The following is a 19792-nucleotide window of genomic DNA, read 5'->3' on the forward strand; positions in this document are numbered from 1 at the left end:
CTCTCACATTTATCCGACAGCCCAACTGCAGCCCAGAGAGAAGTTTCTCTCGTGACAGACTCATCAGCCCTCATGACTAGGAAGTCCAGCTAACTTGCTCATCAAGTGGCTCTTCAAATAGGGCATCAGACGGCCAGGTGCCTGTGTGCACTCCATGTCTTTTTTTTTTGCCTGGCTTTCCAACACTCTGATGGGCGACTTCAAAATCTGAGTGAACATCAGAATTACCTGAAGTTTGTGTGGCACCCCAGGGTGCTGGCCAGAACCTATTAAGTTGCTGACTCAGTAAATGTGGGGCAGGGTTGGAGGCTACCAGGTGGAGGTAAAAGTCGACGCTGTCTTTCTCTCCAGCTTGCAGAACTGCTGCCCTAAATCATCAAGCAAGTTAGTGTAGACAGCGTACAATCTGGCAGATCCTATCCAACAATTACGTGAGACCCCGAGACATGGACACAGAGGCCTGCTCAGGCAAGTGTGTTCAAGTGGCATCATATGCTGAATGAAAAAGTTGAAATTCAAAAAGTTCCCCAGAACTGAAAAAATAGGGGAAAAAAAAAAAAAAAACAGAAAAGAGTTACAAGGCCCAAACATCAAACACAACATTTTAGGTTAAAAAAATAAATTATATAAATTCAAAATAAGACATAACTTGGCATCAGGCATAACACACACGCACGCACACACACAGCAACATTTAAGTGTGTGGGTAACTAAACCTCAAATCGAGTCCACGTGACACACCACACTTTGCTTGTGAGGAACAGTCTCCAGAGCAGGGAAAATGAACATTTCATTCGGTGTGAACAGGTCCGACTAGATCCAGAAAACTCAATCCAGTTTGAACAGTCAGATCCAAATAACTTCCAGAGAAAAATGGAGGAGGCACAGTAAAAGAGGCAGAAATTCCTAGGGTTTGGAAGGGTCACATCCTCAGGGAGACAGGATGGTGACATCTGAGTTCTTCAAGGGCTTTTATATCCAGATTAGCTTTGTTCTACTGTGTTCCAGGAGCCAGAAGTGGACTGATTGGTTTGTATTTTTTTTTTAAGCAGGACTTGGGTCTTATTTGAAAAAGAAACTTTCTAAGGACACAATTTTTCTAATAAATAGAGAAGTCTACCTCAGGAAAACACAAGGACTTTATCCCTAAGACCTGATATTTTACAAAGCTGCTGCAGAACTTGCTCTTGCCTTGCACAGGAAATGAGCCAACAGCCTTTCTGGGTCCCTGCAGGTGCCAAGATTTCATGGTTCTGAAATTCCTCCTCTCCGTGCACTGGCAAAAAATGACTGGGCAGTGGAGGAGGCACCCCTTCACGTTCAGAGCAACATCCAATCCAGTTTCACAAGAAGGAAGAAAAGAGCCCACAGTAGGAACAAAGAAGGAGCAGATCCGGGAGCTCCATACTCTGCCTGCAGAAACCCTGCTCTTGTGAAAGCCCTGCACACTAAACCCGCCTTGAGAGTTCCCAGCCAGCCCTGGTTAGCACTGGGAGGGATGACTTTTCCTTCCTCATGAGAGCATGGTTAAAACAGGTCCTGTGTGTGGGCCACCACTGCCGGTTGTGACTTCTGTGGGGCTGAGTACCCGGGGGGGCCTTTTGCAATCACACACTCAGTTTCAACAACTAGCCCTGCCCTTTCTCCCATTTCCCTGCCCACTCTTCACTGGCTTGAGAAGGCAACTTTTCCACTTTATCCCTCTGGCATTGTATAAAAGACGCTAGCTAGTGGGGAAATAATCACTCATTTCACTCATAGTGGCATCATCGAGGAAGAATGATGAATTACTTCCAAGTCATAAATTTGTGCCTGTGACAGGAGATTTGGGTGGTCCCATCCCTACAGAGACACCAAATAACCTTCATGCCACCTTCAAACGAAGAAGAAAAAACCTTTTCCAAAATGTCTGCCATATCTCTCTGTGCCATCTAGGGTATGGAGTCCAGACATTTTATAGCCTTGAGCCCCTCAGGCTCCATCTGGTTCAAGTTCTTTAGACATGTTTTTCATGCCATTACATAAGACAGTCACATTTGCTTCAGGCTTCATGGCTTCCCCTCTTAACCATCATATTTTCTTCCGTCAGGGCTCAGGAAGGAAGGCTGATGTGCCAAAGACTGGGAAGGGAGGCTGTGAGCATGAAACCAGGATTAGAACTTGACCCAAGAACTCAAATTCGTTTCTTGGCCACTTTGTTCTCTTTCAACCGGAGGGAAGTTGGTTCTGGTGGGAAATGCCAGTGTTTCCACACAGGAGTCTGGAGGCAACTCCTTTCCAACATGGAAAAGAGAAGAGTGGATCCAGCAGTGCTAGGCATGCCCTCCACTTCTGCAATCAGACCACCTCACAGCATGCAAAAAGGAATGTGAAGATGGGCTGTCCTGGAGGGCAGAAATGAATCCTCGCAGAACGCCTTCTCTTGTGGCATAGACACATAGCATTAGAGCAGCACCAGGAGGGACAAAGATGTCCAGTGAAGGGGACATGACATTACCACTACAGTCTGCAGTGCCAGTGTGCCCAAAGACCCCTGTATGCAAAGCTGCATCCCCAGGGTGACACTATTGGCATGTGGTGGAACCTTGAGAGGTGGGTGGCCCTCAGGGACATTCACTGGAGGAGGACAGTGGCTCCTTGGTCCACACACGTCCGGTATGATATGCTGCCTCATCACAGACCCAACAGAACACGCTCACACAATCACGGACCACAATCTCTAAACCTAGCATTATTCTAGAGTGACACGAGGCTGATCATCACAACTGCACCCATGTGTCAGCGTAGAAGAGGAAACGTTCAGAGAGGGCCAGAGAGCTTGTTCAGTGGTTAGCGAGCTTGCCTTCAAAGCTTACTGACCCAGGTAGGTGTGAGTTCCCCAGTGCCCACATAAAACCAGACGCACAGACTCACATGCATCTGGAGTTCATGAGGTAACTAGAGGCCCTGGTGCACCCATTCTCTCTTTCTCTCTCTGCCTCTCTTTCCCTCTTTGCTTGAAAATAAATAAATAAATAAATAAATAAATAAAAGTTTTAAAATGAAAAAAAAAAAAAAAAAGAAGCTCAAATAACTGGTGCCTGCACTTGGCCACTGAGACTTAGTTCCAGATCCAAGACAACAGGCTCTTTAACTGGAGCTGCTTGGAAAAATAAATCCAGTTGTTAGGTAAATCATTTAGGAGTGTCACTTGACCTTCATGTCATAAATTATCCTTTGCCTAAAGACCTTAAAGCATTTATGCTCAAGTCAGCAAATTTACACATTTACACATGACCAGACTAAAAGATGTTTCTCTCCATGAAACCTAGCAATATATAAAGAGATCTATTTTAGAGAGCACCGGGCTCTCGGCATGCCTTCTCTCAAGAACCACGGTTCGGTTCAGTGGGCTGCTACTCCATTTAAAGAGAAGATGGCAGGTGGCTATTCTATCCCAGCCCACTGGCTGCTAAGTGACCAGGGTCTATGCTTACCAGAGTTTCTCTGCCTATGACACAGCTTCACCCCACCCCAGCCGAAGTCACAATGGGATGCTCAATGCACAGATGGCCCAGTGAGGACTCAGTGAGATCATGGATATCAAGGCTATTTCAAAACCATAAGACAAGACACAAGTGTCTACAAGAATGATGACAAACTCAAGGCCAGGCAGTCTCCCACAACCGCTGTAAGCTCTAGAACATCACTGTCTTTAGGTCCTGGGGGACTCTAGCAGTGCTTACACTACAAGTCTGGTACCCCACTAGGGGATCAACTACCCTTTGGGATATGTCCACAGCGACGTAAGCTTTCATGCACATATTAGGTCTGTGCTAGGAGCATGCTGAAATGTGTAGAGATACCTGGGATCCAGGATGGGTGCAGAGAAAGCAAAGAAAATAGTAAGAATTAATAGGAGGGCTGGAGAGATGGCTTAGTGGTTAAGCGCTTGCCTGTGAAGCCTAAGGACCCCGGTTCGAGGCTCGGTTCCCCAGGTCCCACGTTAGCCAGATGCACAAGGGGGCGCAAGCGTCTGGAGTTCGTTTGCAGAGGCTGGAAGCCCTGGCGCGCCCATTCTCTCTCTCTCCCTCTATCTGTCTTTCTCTCTGTGTCTGTCGCTCTCAAATAAATAAATAAATAATTTTAAAAAAGTATTAAGAGGAAAAGGAAATGTATGAGAAGGGCAGGGAGGAGGTTGTCAAGAAAAGGAAAGTTATGAAGCTGGGTGAAGAACACTCATGTGGAAATCTATAAGGAATTACGTGAAAAAAAAATAATGGCAAATGGATTTTCCATTCTTTCTGCAAAGGAGAGAGGGGAAATGGAGGGGGAAATGCCTTGTGTCAAAGCTAGTCTGCCCCGTGTCCTTACTAATCCAAGAGTGCTCTGTAAGTGACGCTGCCTAACCCAGAAATCCAAACAGACTGGGATAGTTCTAAACAACATGTGCTCGAAGCAAATAATCACAGGCTTGCTGATGTCTTCATCATTGTTTCTGAATGACTTCCATGAAGAGGTCTGTCCAAGACATTCAGATTGCTATGATCATGTGATTACTAGCCAGGTACCATCTGGCTCTTAGGCTAGTCAAGTTGCTTTGACTTTGACAAGAATGACACAGCTGAGATCCTCCTTAATTTCTTGAAGATGCTACATCAGCACCCTTTTGGAAAGAGAAGAAAAAGAACTGACATCCCTTTCTAAACATACAACATTAATTTTCCTATTCAGTCTAAATTCAGCCAAAAAATCTAAACAAACGCTTAAAGCACTCCCACACTAAATGAAATTTCAAATCACAAATGAAAGAAGGAGTGTTCCTCGCGGCAGGAGCTGTCACCAGGCACAGCCTTGCTAATAAAATTCACCACCACCTACGGGGAGCTGCCGTCACCAACTTCTATAGGTTGATGGCTGTGAGTTACCAAGAGCCTCACTTTATCTCATCAGCGCCCTCCAGTTTCCAGAGACAAAACAGGAGGGTTAATTTAAGTGCCCACCACCAAACCCACTGGCGGCAGAGTGACACACTCTGCCACAGAGCCACCTGCTGAGGGCTGGGCAGGGGTGGGCATTGGCCAGCAGCTCTGAAGAGTGGGCCAGTCTCTGACAGCAGGCTCCACTCAGCAATGGACTCTGATGGGCCTCCACACAGCAAAATGGGCCAGCACTTGCCAGCAATTAGAAATCATGGCATGGCGCTGGTGCATTTGGCAGAATGGTGGTTTCCTCTGGGTCACCTGACTGCCTCTTTTGTGGGGAATATGGCCTGCAAGACGGGGAATGCTGTCACTCCTAGCCCTGCTGGGAGTGATTTCTGTTCAGACAGGACACCTGGCCCCAGGTACTGGGCCGTCTGCAAGCTTCATTATGAAGATAGCTGGTACCTTATCAAGTAGAGCAAGGCGCCACTTTCCCTCCCCCAAAGCTGTCTTCTAGGGAATTTACTGACTGCGTGAGTGAAGGGGCAGTGCCTTTCGGTGAGGCTTTCAACTCCGCTTCACTGAGAAGTACCAGCAGGAAAGCAACATGGGCTCCCAGGTTTGGTTTCTTTCCCATCAGCCTCCACTGTGAGCCGTCACACAAGAAGCATTCCTTTATGCATAATCTTAGGCCAGCTAAGTTCAACTCTGCAAAATCTCAACCGGAACCTGAGAATGGCATGTTCTGCTGTCACTACCCAGCATGCATTATGCTCCTTCTGGTCCACCCTAGCTGAGACACAGAAACTCTTATCACTTGCCTCTTTAAAAAAAAAAAAAAAAATATATATATATATATATATATATATATATGTATATATATATATCTTATTTATTTATTTATTTTTAATTTTTTTAATCAATTAATTAATTTATTTATTTATTAATTTGAGAGTGACAGACACAGAGAGAAAGACCGATAGAGGGAGAGAGAGAGAATGGGCGCGCCAGGGCTTCCAGCCTCTGCAAACGAACTCCAGACGCGTGCGCCCCCTTGTGCATCTGGCTAACGTGGGACCTGGTGAACCGAGCCTTGAACCGGGGTCCTTAGGCTTCACAGGCAAGCGCTTAACCACTAAGCCATCTCTCCAGCCCTATATCTTATTTATTATTTACAAGGTGAGAGAGAGCACAAGCAAACCAGGATGAACTCCAGGTGCATGCGCCATCTTATCTACCACGCTCTTGACACCCTACCTTCCAAGTCTCAAAGGGCACAAAATCAGACTCAACCTTCCCTGCTGTCCCTCGGGGAGTCGGTGAGGCACCCACTACAGTGTAGGTGCTCGTTTCTGTGGCTGAGGAATGAGCGTAGCACATAGAAACGGAAGCTGTTGATCTGTGGCCATACTGCCCTGAACACACTTGATCTTCTCTGATCTCAGAAGCTAAGCAGGGTCAAGCCTAGTTAGTATTTGGATGAAAGAAATGGAAGTTGTTCGAATTTAAGTATGGATTGGATCAAAGAATCTGGTGACATTTCTAAACCAAGAGGCTTGAAGAATGCTTCCTGAATATGAATGCAGGATGAATCAGTACGTGAAGGAGATGCCACCCATGGACCCACTTCAAACAAGTTGTTTGTCCTGAAGAAATGTCCCAAGGAGCTTTTAACCACCCCATATTTTTACAAGGCTATGTCACCTGTGCTAACATGAGTGTGTGTGAGAGAGAGTGTGTGTAGGGTGAGGGAAAACAGACTGGCATCAAGGCACTGGGACAGTCTCATCACTTACCTTGTTGTGGTACTGCAGCATCTGTGTGATGATTCTGATCTTCGGATGGTAGTTCTTGATGGAGATCACTCTGCAAGAGAGAGCCAGAGCTGAGCTGAGACAGGCTATACTTTGCCCATGGAGTCTGCTAAAGGAATCATTTGAGTCCCTCCACATGGACCACAAGTCAGGTCCGAAACCAGGGCTAGCCAGAGGGGTTACAGGTAATAAGCCAAGATACTCTGTGTTTCCACCAAGATCCCTCTTGGTAGTGTGAGAAAAAAAAAAAGGAATCACAAGGCAGCCACAGTCTGTCTGCAGCATAGCAGATATGAGGGGCAGTCAGATGTGGTGGTGCCTAGTTGTAATCCTAACTCTCTGCAGGTGGAGGCAATAGGTCCAGGATTTCAAGGCTAAATTCCACTACAAACAAGTTCAAGGCCAGCCTAGGATACAGGAGGTCATGTTTCATGTACACAAAGATAGATGATAGATATATATATAGATAGATAAATAGACAGAGAGATAGATACATAGAGACAAACAGACAGACACGCATGCATACATACATACATACACCAACCTTTGATATGCCTGAGGTGGGACTTGTACCTAGGTCAACTGCAGCTGGGGGCTCCTGATGCCTATGTTAGACATCTAAAGCAAGCCCAATCCCTAGAGTTTCCAGAGTTTCATCTCCCACATCCACAGGACCAGCCAGGAAGCAATCTGCTCTGGGTCGGGTTCTCCAAGTCACTGACTTGTGACAACAAGGTCAACTCAAACAGGCCCCCTGACAAATGGTTCTATTTGCCACATACACTTGGCCACACTCATAAATATGATTTCTAAGCTGGGTGCTTAGGATAAGTCTTGGCCTTCCACAACTAAATAATGTTTCTAACACTGGTTTAAGATAAGTGCCAACACCTTGCAGAGGTCATAATCTGGTAGAGAATGCCCAGCCATTGTCTTCAGTCCTCACTAGACCTGGACCACCCCACCACTGAACCTTCCCTGGCATCCTTCTTCCTGTCACTCACACTGCTAAAGGGGAGGAGCAGGGAGCAGATGAATGGAACACCTGGCTTCCAGCACCGCTATTGCAGTAATGAACTGGGTGACCCTCCGGAAATCCCTGGGCCCTCAGTTCCTATTTGCTCATCTGGACATTGGAGGCAACGGTACCTGTTTTATTTACTTCACAAGCTTGGTATGAGGAGCAAATGGTGGACCAGATGTGAGAATGCTTTGAAATCATTAAATGCTCTCTCCACGTGTAAGTTACGGTTTTTGTCATTACCGACCCTGTCAAAGGTGACATTGCGCATTTCCTTCTGTTACAAGGAAGGCTAAAGAATGGAATTCCAAAGAAAGGCCCACCTCCTAAGCTTAATCAGGAATGCAAGCACAATTCTCACGACTGCCCCCAAAAACTTCCACCGAGCAATGCTTCCCCCACCTCACTTTGCTCCTTTTTTATGTGAACATGGGAGAACCGGGAGCAGCTTTATCTGAAAAAAGTGTGACTCAGGGACTTGGGAAACAGATGTGGAGAAAGGCTTTCCCTGCACAAATCCGCCCTGGACTTTGCACTTGAAGGACCTCGTTTCTGAGACCGCTGTGTTAGTCCCTGCTTATAACTCAAGGACTTGGCACCTCTGCCAGCCTCTCAGTGCAGAGTACATCATCAGCCAGTTTCTGCATTAGCTCATTCCACACGGCTCTTTGACATTTTAATTTCAAAAGCGACAGATTGGTACCATTAAACTAAGGAGGAAGGAGGAATATACAAATAAGAGAAAAACTGAACCTATTTTTAACCCCAAGCTCCCCGTTTCCTTTTGGGTCTTGGCTCTGGTTAGTGGATGGCTCAGTTATATTTTTGACAACTCCCTATGACCAGTGATTTCTACATCCTGGCATCCTGCCACTCACCCTGGTTCCCCATGTGGGTTCACATTAGCCCCGTCCCACTCAGAGTTCAAATAAAATGCTGCAATTAAGGGAAATGCCCACGTCTAAGCTATTACTCTATTCTGTTATCCACATGTGGGGGGAAGCATGCTTGCCCCAAACTTCTCTGTGAGGTCTCAAACTTAAGCTTTGCCTCTTGGGTTGGCTGTTGGCATTGTTGAAGATGACTAAGCCTGGTTCCTTTCAAGGGAACATTTTTATCACTTCGCATAACAGGGAGGAAATGTGTCAAACAAAGAATGAAAATGCTGCCTTTAAAAAGGACAAGGGACCTATTTTTTGTTTTGTTTTTAGAGGTAAGGTCTTAGTCTAGGCCAGGCATTCCTGGAATTCATTCTGTAGTCTGAGGATGGCCTCAGACTCACAGCGACCCTCCTACCTCTACCTTCAAGTGCTGGGATTAAAGGTGTGCACAATCATGCCTGGCTACAAGAGATGGATTCTAAACTGAGGTTTGTATAGTCATTTTCCAAAGGCTGGACTTAGGTGCAAAACCAGTCCCTACTCCACGGTCTCTCAGCCCGGCAAGCCAAAGGTTAAAAGAGTTCACACATCACATTCCTTTCAATACTGTACTGAGCCTGTTGCCAAAGAAAAGTGAAGGGAAAGAGAAGACGGTGCCAGATGTTGTCTGCCAGGCATAGGGACCAGATGCTGTGGGGCAGACTTGCTCATCCCAAACGACCAGAGGAATTCCTCCGCACCACTGATGGGAAAGCTCATGTCACTGGGGCATGCTGATTAAAGGCACAGGGCCAGCACTTGTGAGCACTGGAATAACGCAAAGGGAACTTTCTAACCTTGACCTCCAGGTCAACCCCCAGCCCCCAGGGAAGCAAGCTACAGGGAGAGGGGGAATCACCAACCGGCCCAAAGGATGGCTGGTCACAATAAGAGATCCTGGGAATACAGTGGGAGCAAAAATATTTCCCCTTGGTCCATCCTCCCTCCAGAAGCCTCTTTTTATTATACCTTCCTAGCGCAAACAACTTCTGTAATTTATACTAGAGAAGAGACAAACTACCTAGACTGTTCAATCATTTCATGGCCTGTGGACAAATTGTCTTCTGAAATCACAGAAGAGGAAGGCATTGGAGTTGGGGCCAAAATCAGTGTGAGAGGGAGCTAACCCATTAATGTGTGGAGACACATGGGTGGTATTGTGGATTGTTCTCCCCCAGAAGATGATATGCTATAAAAAAATTAATTTGTGAGAACCTCTAGCCAAATGAGATTAAGAAGATGTTTTATGATTATTGTATCTCAGATTTTTATCAGTATTAAAAGGCTGAAAATACTTGTAGTGATGAACATTCATTTGGGGAAATGAGTTGAGACAAGCTAATTGGCCAACATCCTCCTCCTTAAGGTGATACGAATTAACCTGCTAAAGATACACTGGGAGAAGCTCTCACGAAGGGCTTCTCAACCTCAGCATGACTGACACTGGGCCACACAGTTGTCTGCTAGAGGCTGGACTATGCATTGTTGGGTGTTTTGTGGCATCTTGCATCTAGCTACCAGGTATCAACAAGACTATCTCCTAGTTATGCTAGATGGGGGGGGGGGGAGACTCCAGTTATTGCAAAATGTCTCCTAGGGCAAAACTATCTCCTGGAAAGACACCTGAGTCCACTTTTCCTTAAACAACATGGTACATTCATTGAGGTCCGTATCCATCTAAACCTATCCTTCATCTTCTAGTTCTGTTTCCAAGAACCTCGAGTCCAAAAGCAGCTGCAAGACCTGGAGCTAAGGCTGAGGTTCCTGTCGGCAGTGACCCGTGTTGTCCTGTTACCCCATCCTTCACCACCACAGCCTCGGTTCCGCCAGTCCTGTACGGGGGACGTGATGGGGCGGAGGAAGTCAGGCCCCGCCAAAGGAGTCCTCTGAAACTCAAAATGGCTGCCTGCGTGCTGCGTGAAGGCCTTGGAGAGAAACCAGGGGGCCCCGTGGCCCCCACCACATGGAGTTACCTCATGATGTTGGAGGCATCTTCCGCATCCGGGTCAGCGCAGTACTTATTGGCCAGGATCAGGCATGCATCTGCTGACTCTATCTAGACAGCACAAGGGAAAATCACAGAACACAACATATCAATAGCCATGCTCAACTGCAGCCTCTCTGTTGACAGCTCTTGGGGGACCTGGTGTTTTGTAAGGAATGAAAAAAGAAATAATTCAATCCTGAAAGATTATAGTTTTGACAAAAGTGCAGGTTGCAGGCTCTTGTTATCGGATAAACATTTCATCCTATTGCGGCTAGAGAGTTCAACACATACCTGGGTAATTACATTTCTCATTTGCCATGGCCACTTACATGCAAGATTCCAAATTCCTTTAAATACACTTAATGAAAACCTTTTAGTCTCATTCCCACTTCCTCTCTCCACTGACTGTGCCATCATCCTAATTCTCCCAGCCAGGAAATGGAGGTTGATGGGTTAAACTCATTCCTTCAGGTTAGTGAGTGAAATACTAGTTGGAGAGTCAGACATTTAGACTCCAAAGTCCTGCATCAAATCGTCTTCCCATCTTCATGATGTGTGTGCTGAGACTGACGCCTTAAATTTGACAAGAGCCCTGTATTGTTTAGGACTCATTAATATTCAGATATTCCAAAGACAACAACTCTGCAAACACGAAACAAGACATTACAGATGAACTCACGATATAATCTACCACCTTATCTAAACAAGAGCCACAAGGGGTTTATTCCGTAGAGGGGCCGTAAGTTTGATGTGCTAATAATTGCCTGCATTTAAATTAGGTCTGCGAACACGAATTATTTGCTCTGTTCTCCTAAGGTTTCACATCACCTACAGCCTCGCTCATGTCTGGATGGTATTGAGCTGAAGTAGCAAATGTGAACATGGAAATTCTCACAATGGTCCAGGTCTGCCACCTGTCCTGCTTGGCATGTTGTGTGCTGTCAGACTGTTCCAGTATCTGGTGGGAGAACAGGTTTACCCCCATGGTAGGCCACACGTTGCCTCTGGATTCCTTAATAGAGCAGATCATTTACGCCAATCCTCTTGAGTTGTTTGTGTTTGACAAGCACAGTATTTACAGAGGGGTGCAGTCACCACTGTTACCATGTAGACTGCAGTAACTGCACAGCATTAATGAATGCCCGCTAGCACGCCAATAATAAACATGCTTACAAAACCTGAAGTAAATGAATAAAGGCCAAGAAGTTCTTTCTCTGTGTTCCTTTCTCTCCTAAGACTTGGGCATGTTTTATGCCAACTCACCAGGTTCTGAAAAATTACAGCTGATTTGGGATTTAGCACATTATTGAGTGATGCCAGGTATCAGCAAGCCTAGCTTCGTGCCTTAAATCTTGGCTAGGAGAAGGGGAGGCTTGTGTTCACTCGCAGAATGTTCTATGGCATCACAAAATTTGACTTTCTCATCTTTTGTTCAGATATAATTGAAGTATGTTAGAGCTATATTTAGTCCAACTTAAGAAGTCAAAATGGGGATTAACTAATTATGACTCTGTGCCCAGCAGAATGCGTTTTATATTAAGACTCATCTAAGTGTGGGATGTCTATAGGGAGTTTAGTGTGGGCCAGAGGAGCAAGGTCCTGGGGCCAGTGAAAGAGTGATGGCAAGGTTAATGATCTGAGTTATCTCACTAGGGGTTCAGGAGATGGCTCTTGACCATCCTGGGAGTCCTATCCCCTCACAATGGAGCCACACTCACTCCCCAAGTTCCCCCAAGAAGGAGCAAGAGCAGAAGTCATCTCTTTCTCCTTACCTTGACTCTTGCAAGATCGTGTGGATTGAGGACTGAACCTTGATAAAACTCCACCTGAGTAAAATGTCGTTTGAACAGAGCCTCCAGCTCAAGGTTGGGGGAGATGCTGCACAGGGAGCAAAGAAACAGCTGTCACCGTGGTGGGCTCAGGAACTCGGCCTCCGTGCCTCCTTTGGCTCTGGTTGATTGACATGGGGAGATTTGGGGAACAGCCTTGACCTTTAGAGAAGCCCTCCTTTCCTGTCCTAAATAAAAGGCTCCCATTTAAGGGAAGTAAGCCTATAGCTCCTTGAAAAGATAAACCATGTAAAACCGTGAGGTCTGTGACTTTCTACAGGCTGCGGCCTACGTGAGCATTTCCTAGGCGACAGTATTCTGAACACTTAACTTTACCCATGTAAACCTCAACGTAATCCAATGGGAAGGCATGTTGCTAACCCGAAGCTTTGGGATTTGGGAGCTGATTTAACTGATCCATCTACCATAAGCCTCACACTGATAGATGGGCTGGGGAGACAAGAAGCTGGGAACACAAAGATGAGCCCTTGTGGCAGATGCATTCGCAGCCAGCTTTTTGATGCCGAGTGAAACAGTGAGGCTCAGCAGAGGTCAGGTCCCGTCCTGGTAATACGGGCAGCGCTGGCCTCTCCCTGGGAAAGATGCCCCTTGCAAGATGAGCACTTCAACAGCGCTGTCCCCTCCTCTTAGCTCATGTGCTCAGCCAGTGTGAGGGCGGAACCCAGACGCAACGTTCCTCTCTGGAATCTTCCCTCGGCAGAGCGCCGGGCCCACCGCTGGCGTTCAGTGGCTAAGCACTGAACCAGTCTTCGGAGCGCCTGCTCTTTCTCCTGTAGGGCCTGGGGTATCACGTCAGAATTTAGAGAACAAAAACGCCAGGGTGGTGAGCGAGAAACGTGCCATTCGGTGAACAAACACCACTGGGAGGGGCAGTACCCGGGTGGGAGCTGAGGGAGGGTCAGCCTCAGGGCCCTCAAGCACGACTGATCTCTGAGGGGTGCACATCAGGAACAGCCAGCGCCAACAGGTGAGCCTTGCCTTGGCACTACTGGTCCCATGCTAGCCTCCTCTCCAGAAAGGAAGACAATATAGTACCGGCCATGTCAGCACGATGGGGCCGTAAACTGCCCCCATTCCTATGGAGGACCACTTCTTACTTCAAAGGAGACCAAGCAGGACTTGCTGCTAAACCACAGGGCGGTGGAGGGGGCTGTCTTGCTTTACTCCCCATAAAACACAGACAAGATGTAGCCTTAGGTTGATGGTGCAACCTAACTGGGTTCTGCACCATTTACACGGAGTGCTCCATTTCATTCTCACAGTAGTCTAAGGAGGTAGAATAAATCGTCCACTCCATTCATGAATGTGGGAGCCGGTGCACAGGGAAGTTTAGTAACTTACTCAGCCAGTCGCTGGTTGAGCCAGATTCAGAATGAAGGTGAAGGCGCCTTCTGTCTGTGGGTGAGATGGGCAGTGCTCCGCCCAGAGCCAGCCTTGGGTCCCACGTGGAGACTGGCAGGAACAGCGGTGCCCTCACCCCTGTCTGACTCCCTGCTTCCTTTCTCGTGGCGGTCTCCCTTGGTCTCTGTATTCCTGCACTCCTAAATGTGCCTATGTCAGCAGGCAAATTATCCCTCACCAGCACCGTACCTGACTGCACGGATCTACGCTGCTGGGGGGACAGTAATGGGATTTGGACCTCTAGTGATCCCCATTGTTATCTCTTTCAGAAAGAAACTCAGGTGTGGTCCCAGAGCCGCCGTAAAGAGGCAGGATCCGCTGTCAACAACGGCCCAGTGGGTCACTTCCCTTATTAAAGCGCTAGCCGCCTCCATCCCCACCACACCTACGGGCACTCAGACAGGAGCATGTCGTTTGGTAGAGGGTCTGGTCACAGTGGCAGGCTCTTACTTGTGAAGAAAGACAATCTCCACATTGACATCATCCCGGTCCTTGTGCAGAAAGTCCTTCAGGAAGTTGGATACGCTCTCCAGAGTGATGTGTCCACAGACCACGATGTGCCTGAATAGGAGAGGCCGGTTAGATTGGGCCAGATCCAGACACATGACCCCACAGTATCCCAGTCCCTGGCAAGGCAAAGGAAGTAGGCAGCTGCAAGAGCAGCATCCATCTCCTCCCTCTGCTTCAGTGATGCTCAGTGCCCATCCCCAGAGGGCACTGAGGAAAGGCAACGGTGCTAGCAGGCTCAGAGACACACAGACAGAGAAGGCATATGGCTGCTCACCTGAGGCTGCACAAAATCCTATTAAAAGCCCGACCGTTTGGCCAAGTGGTTTTATGCATTTAACAATAAGTGACATTATGCTTGCACTTAAACGCTGCATTATCAAGTCCCTTGCAGATTCATATCTCTCCCTTTCTGCCCACAAAGCGTCCTCCCGGGAGATTTACCGTATGAGTCTTGGTTTATGACATAGAGCTTATCAGGTAATGAGATAACAAATCTTGCTGAAACGATGATTTTGTGTGTAAGAAAGCGGACTTTTATCAGGGTGGCTAATGTGTGGCTTGACACGTTATAGGCTCGGCTGGCCATAAGCAGTAAAAAGGAAATTTTGCATTTTTCCACCATAACTTCTCCAACAGTGGGGGCAGGTAACACTTTACAGTAAGTGAGCATTACTCAGGGCTCAATGGAGATGCGACTCCTATGGAACCGAAGCTCAAGCTGCTGGCTCTGACTTCCCCAGAGCACTACCACTTGCCTTAAGACGCCTAAAATTTACCTAAACGCTGGGAGAAGCCAGGAAGACACGAGCGTGAAAACGCATGGTTTGTTCGAGGAGTGTTTGGGCCTCAGTTTCTAGAAACAGTGGCTCACTCTGAGGAAATAAATCCCCTTTCCAGAACTATTATGACCAGAAACCCCTCAAACATCTTTTGGCTCCTGAACCAATGTGACCTTTAACACCAGACAACTGTGAACCCAGTTATATTTGCTTCGCAGTGCCCAGTCAGGAACACTCACTTCGATGCATCGGTTACCTCCAGGTCCAAAAGCTGGTGCTTGGATGGGGAGCGACAGCCAGTGGCTTTTACTAAGACACTGTGTGTGATAAGGGGTTTTCACGACATCCTTGGACCCCTCAGGCTTACGGGGCAAGCAAGTGCGTCTCTAGCTGTGCTTTGAGACTGGGGCAGATGGGGAACATATAGCAAGGCAATTTCTGGGGCTTGAGTGGCCAGGCCCTTGCACTTTATAACTGCTCCGTGACATTGCAATAAGGCAAAAAAGTTCACTGGATAAAGGGCAGCTTATAATGGGAGGCAGTGATAGGGGTTTATGCAATGTCTCATTAGATGCCCTTACAAGAGCCGGCCCTTTTATGGTCATTTGGTGCTTGACTTAGTATGTGAGAATAATGTAGTAAACTCATTGGTGAATGGATAACGATGCAGAACAAAGAGAAAATCAATAGTATGCATGATACAGTTAATAATATCACCATTAAAGACTGTTATTGTTACGGTGGTGCACTTAACAATCAGGCAGGTGGTGACCATGAAGTGCAGGGAAGAGTGACAATGGGCTGCTTCAGAAGCGACACTAAAACACGATCACCTTGGCCTCTACCCAGCACCTGCTAGACCTGGGGAGGTCCCTTGGCCGTTCAACACAAACTCCATGCCTGATGCCCCCCATCACTGACCTCTTCCTTACTTTAAGGCTGTGTGACATACATAAGTCATGACGCAAACTAAATATTTGGATCCTTCACGTTTTTATTCCAGCATACCCTAAAGTACTTGCGGTGGTACACGTGCACGTATGGCCAAATCATAAATGAAGTGGCAGGTTCCGTATGAGAGCTGAGGTTCCGCAGTGCCTGAACTGGGTTCGGGGGGCTACTGAGAATCAGTTCTGTCCTCTGACCTGACCTCTCCACAAATGACAATGGGGTTGCCCAGTGCCACTTAATGTTTGCACACTTCCAAGGCGAGCAGGCAAACATGAAATCCAGCCTATAGGTATTCCTGAATCAGAACCAGTCCTTTGGGTGAGAAAGTAATCCAGGCAGGGTTCCCTGCTCTGTCACCAAGGATATGTCACCCCAGGCAAGCTACTTATTCTGGTCTTTTGCAAGAGGACGCCGAGAGGTCAATGCCACCCTTACAGCCCCCTGTAGCATGCATCATAAAGTTCTACGTTCTACCCCAGCATATCACTGGCCATCATTCAAAGCCAGACTCAGGTCAATGATAGGTCTCAGGTGATGCCTGGACATCCATCCTTCCTACACTGTACACAAAGAAGAAAATGGACATCTTGCCAGCAACCCTGATGCTCTTCTGAAATCATTCCTCCTGGGGGAGATGTGTGTGAAGTGGAAGGAGAGGAGATGAGCTCCCTCACCTACAGCCCTGTCACTCCTGAATCAAAAGCTCAGCCAGCTGATTTATTCAGCCTTAGAAAAAGTCAGGGCTCTCCCACTGGAAAGTGCGCCGGGTACGAATAAAATATATTCCAATGCAATCAATATTATCCCTTAAGCCTTTAATTAGCTTTCACTTCTCTTAAGAAGTAGACAAATGCTGGCAGGAGAGAAGAGGGGAAAGAAAAGATTGGCCTTTTTTCATTTGGTGCTAGCTGTCCAATACCATTCTAGACAATTGAAAATATATATCTTTTAGCTATGGCATGATTTCTGGGGTGGAGGGCAGTCCTTATCAAAAAGGAGAAAAAAAATCTTCCTTCAACATAATTGGTATTTTTGCTCACGAAAAAAAAAAAAGCAAGATTGATTGAAAGCAGATGGCCTTTTTGCCCAGGGAGAGTTATTAGGTCCATTATCACGGCAACCTTGAAGAACCCATATTGTTCCAATCTGTCCTGTATCTGATGTGAAGATTTATAGCCTCCTCCTTTTGTGCCAATAATCATTTCCCTCCATTTTGTTTTCCATACCGTGGAGTTATCAGGGAGCCCACATACTGGAAAGGTTTGAACGCAGTCAGAATGGACTAATGGGGAGACACTGCCCCTCCCGCCCAGTACCAGCCCTGGAAGAACTGCCCTACTGGCCCATGTCTGAGGAAGCACCAGAGGACCTACGGGGGCGGGGGTGGGGCTAGGGGCACCAGGAAGGCATGACAGATGGGGGTGATTTATTTCCCAGAAGTATTTTCAGGACTTTAAAGAACTCCAGGGGCAGAAGTCTGAAGACAACTATGACTTCAGGATTAAGAGAAGCAGTGCTTACGGTGCCTCCTACCCCAAGTGTGATTGAAAATATTCTAAGATTGAGAGCAGGGTGAGCCCTCTGTAGGAGCAGTGGGTATTCACCGGGCATGATATGAAGAAGGCCAAAAGACCCCTGTCCAGAATGATCTTCTGCTGGGTTTCATGACACCTATAAACCTTCCAAGTGAGATTCATACTCTGATGTCAGACACTAAATAATTAGACAGTCGCAAACAAGATACAGATTTTTGCATCTTAGAACTAGCACGTCAGAGCTCTGGGGGAGCTGGAAGGAGTGCCTGACTCATGGGGTAGCAGAGGGAAGGCCCTAGCAAAGGGGCGGCCCACTGTCGGCTCTGTAAGATAGTAGGGTCCTGTGATATCCTTACACCCCAGATATAAAGTATTCTGTTGCCTGTGCTGCACTAACCACATCCTCCAACAACTGCACGTTCTTACTCTACAGTTTCAGATAACCTCTCTGAACCTCAGTTTCCTTAAGATGTATCCCTGACGTCCACTGGAAGTAAAAGTGACCTGTCCAGGACGCAGCCCAGGTGTCAGAATCCAATGCCCACTGAGATGAAAAGTGGGAGGGGAAGTCATTTCAGTTCTCGCTCCCTTAGGACGCACAGGCCTGGCCCTGACTGGTATAAGGGATGTCACAGGAATCCTAGGGGGTCCAGGAGGCTTGGTCTGGGGCTTGGGGTGGACAGAGATGAGCCTCACTGAAGACACCCCAGTGTTCCAGCGTCACTAAATTCTGCACCTGAACAGCTGGGCCAGAGAGCTCAAGGTAGCAAAAGCTGAATGACACAGAAACTGCCCACCCTCCTGCTCAGAAACGCTAAACCAAACGTCAACATCAGTCGCAAGAACTGACAAGCCAGGAGGCTGCAAAGTAACGTAAATGTCTATGTAAGGCATTATGGATCTTATTGATTCTCACCAGCTCAAGAATTCAGAGGGTATCAGAGGGTAACAGGGATCTAGATCAATTTACAACGGGGGATATTTAAGAAGGTCAAGCTTTAAGGTACCTAAAGTCATTCGCACCTTTGTCTCTGGAAGTGGACTTGTTGAACTCAATGTTAATCTTCATGCCTGAATTCATGGGGCATGGCCACTCTGACAGTGAAAATGGCCAGCAGATATACATCAGGGACCATTTCTTTTTTAAAAAAACTGTTATTTTTATGCATTTATGAGAGAGAGAGAGAGAAAGAGAGAATGGGTATGCCAGGGCCTCTAGCCCCTGAAAAGGAACTCCAGACATATGTACCACCATGTGCATCTGGCTTACGTGAGTTCTGGGTAGTTGAACCTGGGTCCTTGGGCTACACAGACAAGTGCCTTAACCTCTAAGCCATCTCTCCAGCCTTCAGTAACCATTTCTGATCTGATGGACTTGGACATTTCAAAGCATTATCAAGTTCTATAGACAAATGTTTCTTGGATGAAGGGAATATAAATTAAGCATAAACAAACATTCGTGGCATACATTAAAAACCCCAACTCAGATGCACAGAAAAGTGCCTTAAATACCTAGATGGTGGTGGAGTTTCCTGGAAGGGTAGGACTCCTTTAGTATAAGCAGCAAGTGGTGGGTGCTGAGAGTGGGCTCGTTAGGGGCTGGGTGACGCAGGTGGGACGTGGAGCAGCTATGGCCTCCTGTGGTTGACTGAGGCTTCATATCATAGGGATAATGCTTGGCTATAATGAACTCTCTCGGGGGTCACCAGGAAATTTCCACTTGCTTATTGCAAGATATTGTCACAAATAAATATTGCTATGCCACTCCGACCATTAACCCTCTCCCCACTACAATGAAATCCCAGATGCTCTTAGTCACTCAACTTCTGTCCTGATGGTGGGCCAAGGAAGCCAACACGCCTGAGGTGGAAGCCTTGTAGGATACACGTCTAGGCAGAGGTAAAAGAGAAGGACCGCCAGCAGGTAGGGCTTTCAAGGTTCCAGTGAACAAGCCATCCAGATAATCAATGACAATGACTTTACTTCAATCAGAACAAAATCTTTACACTCTTAACAAGCATCAGGCAGTGGTTCCGACAGCAAACAGCCTTCACAAAATGGAACTGTGACAGTGTGCTGGTGATAGACCCCCAATCACATGATCCTCATGCCCTTGGCAT

The 19792-nt window shown here is 47.0% G+C and overlaps 1 protein-coding gene across 31 annotated transcripts in view; it reads right to left on the reverse strand.

Moving 5' to 3' along the window:
- Kcnma1 (potassium calcium-activated channel subfamily M alpha 1) overlaps positions 1-19792 on the reverse strand; it is a 757466-nt gene that overhangs the window by 208278 nt on the left and 529396 nt on the right. For all 31 annotated transcript variants that reach the window (XM_004657971.3, XM_004657965.3, XM_004657975.2 and 28 more), the window contains exons 10-13: positions 14348-14458; positions 12419-12524; positions 10633-10715; positions 6701-6770 (exon numbers count right to left, since the gene is read on the reverse strand). In XM_004657971.3, the coding sequence (XP_004658028.2) occupies positions 6701-6770; positions 10633-10715; positions 12419-12524; positions 14348-14458 (370 nt within the window). The remainder of the gene's footprint in view (positions 1-6700; positions 6771-10632; positions 10716-12418; positions 12525-14347; positions 14459-19792) is intronic.

Source organism: Jaculus jaculus, chromosome 18 (genome assembly GCF_020740685.1).
Source record: "Jaculus jaculus isolate mJacJac1 chromosome 18, mJacJac1.mat.Y.cur, whole genome shotgun sequence".
Taxonomy (NCBI): Eukaryota; Metazoa; Chordata; class Mammalia; order Rodentia; family Dipodidae; genus Jaculus; species Jaculus jaculus.